The sequence below is a fragment of the Dryobates pubescens genome, chromosome Z, assembly GCF_014839835.1.
Source record: "Dryobates pubescens isolate bDryPub1 chromosome Z, bDryPub1.pri, whole genome shotgun sequence".
NCBI classification, from domain to species: Eukaryota; Metazoa; Chordata; class Aves; order Piciformes; family Picidae; genus Dryobates; species Dryobates pubescens.
Window position 1 is genome coordinate 138137312 of NC_071657.1, and position 12609 is coordinate 138149920.

At 50.9% G+C, this 12609-nt stretch overlaps 1 protein-coding gene across 1 annotated transcript in view; it reads right to left on the bottom strand.

Annotated features, from left to right (window-relative positions):
- PTPRR (protein tyrosine phosphatase receptor type R) overlaps positions 1 to 12609 on the bottom strand; it is a 160274-nt gene that overhangs the window by 3995 nt on the left and 143670 nt on the right. The window contains exons 11-13 of the mRNA XM_054178738.1: positions 7885 to 7995; positions 6425 to 6582; positions 5367 to 5480 (exon numbers count right to left, since the gene is read on the bottom strand). Of these exons, the coding sequence (XP_054034713.1) occupies positions 5367 to 5480; positions 6425 to 6582; positions 7885 to 7995 (383 nt within the window). The remainder of the gene's footprint in view (positions 1 to 5366; positions 5481 to 6424; positions 6583 to 7884; positions 7996 to 12609) is intronic.

Sequence of the window (12609 nt, forward strand, 5' to 3'; positions counted from 1 at the left end):
CAGAGATGCAATAGCTTCTCAGCTTTGCCAACAAGGACATCCACAAATTCATAGCTCTGCCTGCTGACTTCAGCTGCTTTCCTCTGTGCTTGTCCCCTGCTTGTAGATCTGGAGAGTCCAAAGGTGATGGGAGGGCTTTGCTCTGGTCCCCCTTACTGCCTGGCCTCCTTCCTGCCTTGTCACTGCTGCGTCCTGCCCTGCCCACGCAGCCTCTTCCCAGCCAGCTTCCCTTCCCATCTCCCTATCAGTGCTCTCTGAGGGAGTGTGCTTCCCCAGCTACATCCACTGTGTGCAGGGCTTGGAGGAAGGGAGAAGGACTTTGAGGCACAGGAAGTTCCATGGAAACAGGAGGAAGAATTATTTCCCTGTGAGGGTGCCAGAGCCCTGGAGCAGGCTGCCCAGGGGGGCTGTGGAGTCTCCCTCTCTGGAGCTATTCCAGCCCTGCCTGGCTGTGTTCCTGTGTGACCTGCTCTGGGTGCTCCTGCTCTGGGGGGTTGGACTGGATGAGCTTTGGAGGTCCCTTTCAGCCCCTAACATTCTGTGATGCTGTGACTTGGCAGGAAGGGCAGCTTAAAACAAGTTTGGCTGCACCAGGCTGATTGCAGGGGTGGTCCTTGCTCCCTCCTCTCCAGTGCTGGAGTCACAGCCAAAATCCCCAGGTATGGATGAGACTGGCTGGGGCTGAACCCAGCACTACCACATTGTCCTGGGTTAGCAAACACCCAGAGATGTGAGGATGCTTCTGAACCTGCATGGGCAAACCAGTGCACATCCCTGCCAGTCTGGGGGCACCTGAATCTTATGCAGAGGTTCAGACAGCTTGGCTTGCTCAGGGCTACTGTACATGGGATTCATAGACCCATAGCACCACCCATCAATAATCACCCATTTGGGGCTGAGGAGGGCAGGGTAAGACTGGATCTTAGCAAGAAGTTCTTCAGTCTGAGGGTGGTGAGACTCTGGAATAGGCTGCCCAGGGAGCTTGTGGCTGCCTCCTTCCTAGGGGTGTTGAAGGCCAGGCTGGATGAGGCCTTGAGCAGCTGAGTCTAGTTGAGAGGTGTCCCTGCCCATGGTGAGGAGGTCAGAGCAGGTATCTCTGAGGTCCCTTCCAACCTGAGCCATTCCAGGACCCAGGCCAATCCCCCTGCCACGGGCTGGTGCAGCTTTCACTAAATCAGGTGGCTCAAAGTCCCACCCAGCCTGACCCTGAGCACTTCCAGGCACAGGGCATCCCTGGGCAACCTGTTCTGGTGCCTCACCACCCTCACTGCAAAGAGTTCCTTCCTTACCTCTAATCTAAATCTACCTTCTTCAAGTTTAAAATCATTACCCTTCATCCTGTCACTGCACTGCCAGACAACCAGTCCCTCCTTAGCTTCTCTCTAGGCCTCCTTTAAGTCCTGGAAGGCTGCTATAAGGTCTCCACAGAGCCCTCTCAAGGCTGAACACCTCCAGCTCTCTCAGCTGTCCTCACAGGGAAGGTGTTTCAGCCCTCTGATCATTTTTGTGTCCCTCCTCTGGGCCCACATGAGCCATGTCCATGGCTTTCTTGTACTGGGAGCCCCAGAGCTGGCTGGGGTCTCCAGGTGGGGTCTCATGAGAGCAAAGGGGGAGAATCAACTCTCTTGGCCTGCTGGTCTCACTTATGCAGCCCAGGATCTGGCAGGTTCTCTGGGCTACAAGCTGGCTCCTGTCCACTTTTTCACCTACCAATACCCCCAAGTCCTTCTCCCTTTTGCTCTTGTGCAAGACTCATGTTCAAGAACAAGGAATTATTTGTGGCCCTAAGGCATCAGCTTCTCCAAAAGAGCAGCTCAGGAGGAAACCAGCTCAGGCAGGGAGGTTTCCTCTCCCTGTGTCCCTAGTGCCCAGAAGGGATGTACCCAGGGCTTCAGCACCTCTGCATGTGCAGCCTTTGTCCTTGCAAGCTGCTGAGGCCTCTGCTTCTTCGGGACTCCCTTGGGGCAGTGCTTGGAAGAAACAGCCCCTGGGATCCTGAGGGCTCGGGGAGCTGCTCAGCTCTGCCAGGGGGAGGGAAGGGTGTTTCACCCAGCCCTCTGGCTTGCTGCTAGTGCAGCTGGATGCAGTCTGCTCCAACCTGAATGTGATGCAGGACTTGGGCTGTTTTTGATCCCCCCTAACCTGAGGCAATTAGTCAAAACACTTAAACAATGAAGTGACGCAGACTGGAAGCTCTTCTCATCCTGTCTGGGGAGCCAGGAGCAGAGGCACTGGATGCCATTCCAGGAATGTGCCTCTAAGGTTAAGAATGTGCAACAGCTCTTGATAGCACAGCTAAGGCTTGAAGATGCCTCACATCAAACACTTCCTGTTTCTGCTGCACAATACAAAAAACCAACCAGGGAGGGAAAAAACCAAAAGAAAAGAGAACTGAAGTCAAGAGGACCTCTGGGTCTGACAGAATCAGCCAGGGTGCCAAAGAACTCAGAGATCAGCAAGTCCAACCTGTTAAGGAGACTCCACAACCTCTCTGGGCAGCCTGCTCCAGGGCTCCAACACCCTCACACCAAAGAAGTTTCTCCTCATGCTGAGCTGAAACCTTCTCTGGTCAAGTTTGTCTCCATTGCTCCTTGGCTTATTGCTGTGCACCACCCACAAGAGCTTGGCCCCCTCCACTTGACCCCCAGCCCTCAGCCATTGATTGACATTGATCAGATCCCTCTCAGCCTTCTCTTCTCCAGACTCAACAGCCCCACGGCTCTCAGTCTCTCTTCACAGGGGAGATGCTCAAGTCCCCTAAGCATCCTCCTGGCTCTCCCTTGGCCTCTCTCCAGCAGGTCTCTGTCTCTCTGGAGCTGGGGAGCCCAGAACTGGCCACAGGATTGCAGCTGTGGTCTCAGCAGAGCAGAGGGGGAGCAGAACCTCCCTAGCCCTGCTGGCCACACTTTTCTTGCTGCACCCCAGGACACTATCCTGGGTCAAGATTTGGAGTGGATCACAGAATCACAGAATGTTAGGGGCTGGAAAGGATCTCAACAGCTCATGCAGTCCAACCCCCCTGCCAGAGCAGCAGCACCTAGAGCAGATCACACAGGAACACAGCCAGGTGGGTTTTGAGTATCTCCAGAGAGGAAGACTCCACACTCCCCCTGGGCAGCCTGCTCCAGGGCTCTGTCTCACAGAGTGCCTGAGGATGTGCTAAGCTGGGGTGCCTTAAGCAGGATCCCTGGATTCTGTGGCTGCAGTCTGACAGCAGAAAACAGGCAGAACTGTGCAGATCCCAAGACTGGAGGCAATTTTTCCTAAGAGGCTTTGTGTCCCTGAGATTGCTGCTGGGAATGTTTAGATTTGGGTCAGCTTTCCATTCTCTTTCCAAGGTTCTTTAGGATAGTAATAGATATCAGAAAGTTCATTAGTCAGATGCACTTGGATGAGACTGTGCTGTCAGGAATGCAGCTGAGGCTGGCACTGTGGCTTCCACGTCTCTGCAGTGGGGGATGAAAGCAATAAGGATAAGCTGATCTTCTCACACCAATACTAAAATGGGAGAGAACACTACAAATCTTCTCCAGTAAGAGGAAGAGAAGTGTTGGAATGTTGGAGTTGATCATTGAAACCAGAATAAGCATTTTCCCCTCAGCTTTCCACCTTCTTTTCTCTTTTCTTCCTGAGGTTTTTATGTCAAGAACTCCCCTTGGAGACTGCTACACCCCAAGTGCCTCATGCTGCCCTGCAAGGATCACATTACCATCTCCAGTATCATGGTGTTTGGGAGGAGAGGGCAGAGGAGATGATCCATAAACAGAGGCAGTTACATGGAATCTGGTCCTCCTGTGCTTCCAATACCTTGCACAGCTCTTCAGAAGACAAAAATCCAGCTCCTAACCTATTTTCCAGCATCTGGACCCTTGTGGGCTGTTTCCATTTAAAGAAGGAATGCATGTCAGAAGCAGCTAAGATGACAGGGTGTTAGGGGTTGGAAGGGACCTCTGGAGATCTCCCAGCCCAACCCCCCTGCCAGAGCAGGACCAGAGAATCCAGCACAGGTCACACAGAACACATCCAGACAGGGCTGGAAAGGCTCCAGAGAAGGAGACTCCACAACCTCTCTGGGCAGCCTGCTCCAGGGCTCTGGGAACCTCACAGTGCAGAAATTCCTCCTCATGTTGAGGTGGAACCTCCTGTGCTGGAGTTTCTATCCACTGCCTCTTGTCCTATCCCAGGCTGCAACTGAGCAGAGGCTGTCCCTGTCCCTGTCCCTTCCTTCCTGCCCCCACCCCTCAGCTATTGATAGACATTGATCAGTCTCAGTCTTCTCCTCTCCAGACCAAACAGCCCCAGGGCTCTCAGCCTCTCCTCCCCAGGCATTGCTGCAGTCCCTTCAGCATCCTTGTAGCCCTCCCTTGGACTCTCTCCAGCAGATCCCTGTCCTTCTTGAACTGGGGAGCCCAGAACTGGATGCAGTATTGCAGGTGGGGCCTCAGTGGGACTGACTAGAGGGGGAGGAGAACCTCCCTGGATCTTGCAAGATACTTGCAAGGAGGCTGCAGGACCTGCTGGCTCCATCTGCAGAGGAATGAGCCTTCTCTATCCCTGGTGCACCCCTGTTTATTTACTTTAGACAAAATCCTGCTTCCTCCAGCAGCAGAAGAAAGAAAAGTACAACCAAACCAACAGCTTCCATTGTGCACAATAACCACATCCTCCTTCCCAACACAAATCTCTCTTCAGCCAGGGTTTCACTAAACAAAGCACTCTGCAACAATGCTGGCTTGCAGAGTTCCTGCACCCAAGCTGTGAATTCAGTCAGGGAATTGATCTGACTTCACAAAACTCTGCAACCAATGCCTTGCTGTTTCCTTAAGCTGGCTCAAGTGTGCCAACCCAGTTCCAAAGCACCCCCAGCATAGCTCAAGGAATATTTAAAGCACCAGATCTGGCTCTCTCTGCTGCATAAAGAAGCTGCACACTGAGGGAGCCTGGATGCTCAGAGACAATCCTTGGCCTCCAGATTGCATTATGTCTCTTGTGTCCTAGCGGGATGCTGCAGAGAGCAGAGAGCTCCAGGAGGGAAAAAGAGGGGTGCCAAGTGCCCAGCAACCCCAGGGTTACCCTCTGAGGAGAATTTCCTTCAGAGGAATCTCTCACAGTTTCACACAGAGAAAGAAATATTCCTTATTCAGGCCCTAAGGAACAAATATTGCCTTGACCCTTCAGCTGAGGCTGTCGTAAAGAGGCAGCAAAAGTGACGGCAGCAAAAGTGATGGCAGCCACTTCATGTGAAGCAACAGTCAAGTGTGAGAGGGTTTTTCAGAGCCATGACTGAATCACAGCTGATGATTACTGAAGCATTTCTGTCATGATTCCAGAACCCCTGACTGCTTTGTGGCTCTTCTGGCACTCACCGATCCACTCGGAGCTGGCAGACGATGCTCAGCGCATCTACGACTCCCTCTTCCTTCAGCTGCTGGCAACCAATGGCTGTGGCAATAAAACATCCAGTCCTTCCTATACCAGCACTGAAAAGAAGGAAGAAAATTAACAGGGGAATGGAGTTCACAGGTCCAAGGGGGTTAGTGGAAAAAAAACCCCAACCAATTAGATCTGAAAGCACTCAAAATACAAACCACGGCACTGCTGCAATGCAGAGCCCCTGGGTGTGTGACTGGCAAAGCCAACTCACTTCACAGGGAGGTGAAGGTCATAGAATCAACCAACCAGGGTGGAAAAGACCTCAGAGATCATCAGGTCCAACCTATTACCTAGCACCTCCTGACAACCAAACCCTGGCTCCAAGTGCCACATCCAATCCCCTTTTGAGCACCTCCAGGGACAGTGACCCCACCACCTCCCTGGGCAGCACACCCCAATGGGCAGTTACTCTTTCTGGGAAGAGCAATTGTCACTATGAAGCTCAGTAAGAACCTAAAGTTTTCTTCTTCTGGAAACAGTAAGGCTTCAGGGAGACCTTATAGCAGCCCTCCCCTACTTGAAGGGGGCCTACAGCAATGCTGGAGAAGGGCTTTGTGTAAGGGCATGTGGTGATAAGGGGCAATGGCTTTGAACTAGACCAGGGTAGATTTAGATCAGGCAATAGAAGAATCAGAGAATGGTCTGGGTTGGAAGGCAACTCCCAAGGTCTTCTAGCCCACCCACCCTGCAGTCAGCAGGGACATCCTCTACTCGATCAGCCTGCTCAGAGCCTTGTCCAGCCTGACCTCGAGTATCTCCAGGGGTGGGGCCTCAACCACCTCCCTGGGCTGCCTGTTGCAGTGTTCTCCATGAGGCTGGTGAGACAAGGGGACAGGTTTCCCAGAGAAGCTGTGGGTGCCTTATTCCTGGAAGTGTTTAAGACCAGGCTGGATGAGACTTTGAGCAGCCTGGTGTAGTGGGAGGTGTCCCTGCCCATGGCAGAGCTGCTGAGGGTGCACTCAATGCCCATGTCAGAAAGGTTGCACATTACCTGCAGTGCACAACGACAGGCCCTCTGCCTGGGGATCCCACCCTGTCCTCTTCTACATCCAGCATCAGCTGCAGCAGGGGCTGAGCGCTGTCAGGGGTTTTGTGGTCTGGCCAGGATGTGTACCAGTAGTGTTTCACACTCTGGGACTGGCTCCCTTGCTGGAAATGACAGGAAGATTTTACATGCAGGTGTGCAGTGTAACAGCTCTTTGCATTCCTCTCCATGCTGTGGTAGAGACACAGTGAAAGCCTTGAGAGATGTAACAGTCATTTGGTTCTTTCTTCACTAGACTCAGAGGATGCAAATGCAAGGAGCACAGGCATGCTTCCAGGGACCCAGCTGCAAGAAGGCTTTGTGCACCTGAGATGTTAGCTGTTTGTCCAGCTGTGCAAGCTCTGCTCAGCCCATCTCACTACTGACTTGCCGACTGTGGTGTCAGCTGGGAACTGCCAGAGGCCTTGGTTAGATCAGCAATAAGATGTGGAGAGATTCTTTGCTCTGGGGTTTTAGATCTCTGAATTATTACACATGTCCACTGCCTTTGAAGGACATTCTCTCAAGAGTCTGACAGTAAATTTACAAAGAGTGTTTAATTACAGGTGCAGGAGAAGTGTCCTTCTGCATCAATCAAACCCCAATTACAATCACAGAATGGTCAGGGTTGGAAGGGACCTCAAGGATCAGCCAGTCCCAACCCCCCTGCCAGGGGCAGGGACACCTCACACTACAGCAGGTTGCCCAGAGCCACATCCAACCAGTTATTCTCTCCACCAGAAGCTGCTACCACTTCCTTCAACAAGCAAAGGGGCTGAATACAGGCTGGAGTCATTTGTGTTCAGCGACAATGACTTCTGCCCACTTCTCACTGCCTGGGCTGAAACACCAAACGAATCTTCCTGATTCATTGTTTGCTGCAGTGCTCTGTCAGATGATGCAGCCCCAGAGCACTTATGTGCAATGTGGGGAGTAACTCAGAAGAGAAGCATCTGCCTTGTTTTGCATGGTTAATGTTTAGTCAGAACCATGGAAAGAGCTTGAAGCTTTCCTTGCGTCCTCCTCACGTTTTCAGCCTCTCAGCTGGGCTCCAGGTGAGCTCAGCACACAGCATGAGCAGCATCTCTTTTTCAGAATGTTGCTCTGCTGGTCCTTTCATTCACTGAAATCCCTTTGCACTGCCTTGGCAATGCTAGAAAGGCTTCACAGCAACTTAATTGAAGAGCCTGAAACTCGAACTCTTCTTGGAAGCCTTTTTCTTATTGCCAGAGCCTAGGCCAAGCAGCAATGTGATGTGTTCCAGGGCTTTTAATCTCAGTCATACCTTGCAGCTGTAAGCTTCATAGCTCAGTTACTCCTCCTGTAAAGATTTATGCCATTAAAAAACCAGCCCAACACTTCAGCTTCACTGAACATCAGAAAAACATGAAGCATGAGGAAGGGTGCTCTGAGAGGCAGGCTCTTACCTTTATCGTGAGCTGGCGGACGGTGTAGTTCTCACACTCCTGCACGCTGTTAACCAGGACTTCCACCTTCCCATAGATGCCTCTCTTTTCTGGCCAGTAAAGCACACATTTCTGCAAAGCAAGCAACAGTGTCATCAACAAAGCAGATCCTGGAGCCATGGTCATGTCTAATTTGTCCAGAAGACTCAGAGGGATTCAGTGGGGGTGCTGCTTGTGTCAGAGGTATTCCTAAACAGGACACTTCAGGGCTCTCGAGGGATGACTGAGGCCTGATTTTCAGCACCTGAGTTTTCAGACATGGGTCTCTCTCACTGAGTACTCTCAACAGCTGGGTAAGCTTTGACAGCTCAATAAAGTTCAGTTAAAAGAATGAATCATTTGCCACATTCAAGAATAAAAACAAACAAAAAACTGTCAGTATTTCCCCCTAGAACATTCTTTAATTCAGAGAACTAAAGCTACAATGTTCCCTCCTGCCAAATGGGGTTTCCTTCTGAGCCAGGGGTTCAGCATCTGTCCTCTCCTCACAAGACTTTGTATCCTCTTTACTCTGCTGAGCTCTTACACACCAAGCCATGGGCATGTGCCCTTAGACCCTCCTGAATTCACTGGGGCTCGATGTGCCTGCTGAAATACGTTGCAGAATCTGAGCTGCCTACTTATGACTCACTGCAAATTAATGTGAGAAAAACAAGCAGAAGCCCATCAGTCTTGCTAGAGCTACACAAAGCTACATGCAAACCCCTTGATCAGTAATGTCAGACTGTTCCAGCACTGTGCCTGACATGCAGCTGCTGAAGAGGAGACAGAAATAACACTTGCAACAGGAACGGTTTCTTTTGCTCCTGCAACGGTTTGCTTATCATCAGGTCAGCTGCAACTTCACATTCACTTCCATTCCAGCCTGCCTGAAAGCAAAGCTCTCTGGTACACAACACCTTCCCTGCAGAAAGACTGAAAAAGGGCTGGCCAGTCATTAAACAAACAAAAAGCCCCACACCAATAATTAAAGCAAGCCTTCTGGCTAATAACCAATGCACAGGTCAAAGAAACACTGAGGACAGATAGCTCTAAATGATGATGATGATAATTATGGACTCCCAGTAAGAAATTGTTTGTATTTCCTCACAAACTTGCTGAAGAAGCTGGTATCTCTCTATCTCATTATCTTTCTCTCTATCTTTATCTATCTATCTATCTATCTCTCTGTCTCTATCTCTATCTCTCTATCTCGCTACATCTATCTCTATATATGTCTATCTCTATCTATCTATCTATATCCCTCTCTATATACCTATCTATCTCTCTATATATATCTATCTATCTCTATCTCTCCCTCTATTTCTCCCCATCTCTCTCCCTCCCTATCTCTGTCTCTCCCTGTATCTATCTCTCCCTATCTATCTATCTCCTTCTATTTCTCCCCATCTCTATCTCTCTCTCCCTATCTCTATCCCTCTCTATCTCTCCCTCCCTATCTCTGTCTCTCCCTGTATCTATCTCTCCCTATCCATCTATCTATCTATCTCCCTCCCTCTATTTCTCCCCATCTCTCTCTCTGCCTCCCTCTCTCTCTCTCCCTATCTCTGTCTCTAACCTCTCTCCCTCTCTCTGACAGTATAGCTATGCATCAAAATGAAACTAAGCCTCCAACACAACCACTTGCCCCAGAGGCTGGTTCCCAGCAAACCCTGCTGCAAAGGAGGCAGTGAGGTGCGGGGCTCCCCCAGCAGGCGTGAGCCTTAAGCTGCCCGGTAAGCCAGCAGCTGCTCCAGCCCTCTCAGCTCTGCTGGAGAAAGACTTCTCTAAAAGCAGATGCTCGTTACCTTCCGAGTGTAAGGTGTGTGCTGAAAGGCTTGCTGGCCCCTCTGCCTGGCTTCCTCCACAGCCCTGTCCTTTGCAGGACTCCTGGAGCAGCCTACACTGCGCTGTCCTCCCGGAGGCATCAGGAATGGCAAGAAAACCCTCAGAAATTTGCACCAGCGAAAACAAGGCAAGTGTTCCCCCAGCACCAGGCTTCCCCCCTCGTGTGACACACACACACAGCTCACTATCATCTGCCAGATCTGCAATTCATGCCCCTCCCTGGGAGTGTAGCTTTGCAGTGCTAACATGGGGGGGGGGAGAAAAAAAGAAGTCTAAATACCCAATTGTCCCCTGACAATCCACAAGAGTTGAGTCAGCTCCTGAGACTTCTTGATGAATGCCAGCAGGAGAGGCTCACTACAAAGCCCTCAGGCCCTCCAGAAGAGTGTTTTTCTTGACTCTTTCCCAGAACTAGAATTGGCAGCTTCTGCTGGGTGGACAATGAAATGGGGCTGCTCATTAAAATAGCTTTCATTTGCCAGCCTGGCTGCAGCTAATGAGACACAATGGATTATTTTTAAACACAGTCTCCATGCATCTTTCAAAAAGTGCCATTTGTAACTGCTTTGGGGGAAAAAAACCACCACCCAGCCCTGAAAACTGAGCTGGTTCAGGCACTCCTAAGAGGAGAGGTAGCTGGGGGAATTCACAGGGTTGTGAAGGTTATTGTTGAAAAAAAACCCAGAAAAGAATAAAAGGTGAAGGTGGGAGGGACAAAAACACACAGAAAATGAATGCAGAAACCCCCACAGGCATCATCCAAACAGATGAAATTCCCTGAAGCTATTAGTGGAACCTGAAAGAAAATCCCCCTGGTCTCAAGGAGGTGTAGTGAAAACTGTTCAACAGCCAAACACCCTGCTTGAGAAGGCTGCTCCTCAGTCATAGAATGGTCAGGGTTGGAAGGGACCTCAAGGCTCAGCCAGCTCCAACCCCCTGCCATGGGCAGGGACACCTCACACTGCAGCAGGTTGCTCACAGCCACATCCAGCCTGGCTGCAAACACCTCCAGGCAGGAGGCTTCCACCACCTCCCTGGGCAACCTGTGCCAGGCTCTCACCACCCTCATGGGGAACAACTTCTTCCTAACATCCAATTTCAATCTCCCCATTTCTAGTTTTGCTCCATCCCCCCCAGTCCTATCACTCCCTGACACCCTCAAAAGTCCCTCCCCAGCTTTCTTGTAGCCCCTTTTAGATACTGGAAGGCCACAATGAGGTCTCCTGGGAGGCTTCTCCTCTCCAGCCTGCACAACCCCAACTCCCTCAGTCTGTCTCCATAGCAGAGCAGCTCCAGCCCTCTGCTCATCCTTGTGGCCCTTCTCTGGACACCTTCCAGCACCTCCAGATCCTTCCTGGAACAGAGGCTCCAGAACTGGCCCCAGAGCTCCAGCTGTGGTCTCAGCAGAGTGGAGCAGAGGGGCAGAATCCCCTCCCTGCTCTGCTGGCCACACTTCTCTTGCTGCAGCCCAGGCTCTGCTTGGCTCTCTGGGCTGCAAGTGCTCTCTGCTGGCTCCTGTTGAGCTTCTCCTCCCCCAGCACCCCAAGGCCTTTTCCTCAGGGCTGCTCTCAAGACAGTTGCTTTACTTCAGCTCCATTTCAGGCCAAAGGTCATGAATAATCACCACAAATCTTCAGTCCCAGAAGTCCTTTTCACTGCTGACCTCTATTGACTGTCACTACTAAATCAAGTGTGGGAGGTATACTTCAAGAGGGCTTGAAGGATTTGCCTTCATATACTAAAACCCCTCAAAGTTAGGACCAGACCTTCTGCTTCAGTTGGTTTTTTTTTCCAGTCCCTGGGACATATCCATGGTGCCAATAGACAACTAATTAGTAACCTTCAAAGAGGCTTATGTCCATTGTGTCAAAGGCAGGATTTCTGAAGCCCAGAATCCATTTTGCCATGCACAGCAAAGTGCCTCTGGAGCCACTCAGTGAAAGGAAAAAAGTGAAAGGAAATCTAGCATGAGCTTTAAAGAGTGAGTTAACAAGATTGGTCTAGGTAATTGCTGACAAGGAGCCTGACATGAGCTGAGGAGAAGAACCAGGCATTGGCTGATGCATCTGGCAGCAGCAGACTTCCAGTATCTGAAGGGGGCTGCAGGAAAGCTGGGGAGGGACTTTTGAGGGTGTCAGGGAGGGATAGGACTGGGGGAGATGGAGCAAAGCTAATCAACTAAACCATAGAATAAACCAGGTTGGAAGAGACCTTCAAGATCACCGCGTCCAACCCCTCAACCAATCCAACACCACCCAAACAACTAACCCATGGCACCAAGCACCCCATCAAGTCTCCTCCTGAACACCTCCAGTGATGGTGACTCCACCACCTCCCCAGGCAGCCCATTGAGATTGGATGTGAGGAAGAAGTTGTTCCCCATGAGGGTGGTGAGAGCCTGGCACAGGTTGCCCAGGGAGGTAGTGGCAGCCTCCTGCCTGGAGGTGTTTGCAGCCAGGCTGGAGGTGGCTGTGAGCAACCTGCTGTAGTGTGAGGTGTCCCTGCCCGTGGCAGGGGCTTGGAACTGGCTGTGCCTTGAGGTCCCTTCCAACCCTGACCATTCTGTGGTTCTATGACTTTTCTTCTGGCAGAACACTGCACAGTGTTCTTTATTTCTGCTGCCTAAAGCATGTTTCCTGGTTAACAGGTATTAGGGCTGGTTGGACTTCATCCTGAAAGGCTTTTGCAAGCTGGTTAATTCTGCAAGCTCTGAAGGCAAACTAAATCTGAGTTATCTCTGGGGTACACAGCAGAACCACAAACCCAACTAACTCAACAGCAGCCTATAAACTTCTCTATAAAGGCACACAGAAGTCTATAAAATGCTTGCACTCCACATATGAATCTAATTTCCACTGC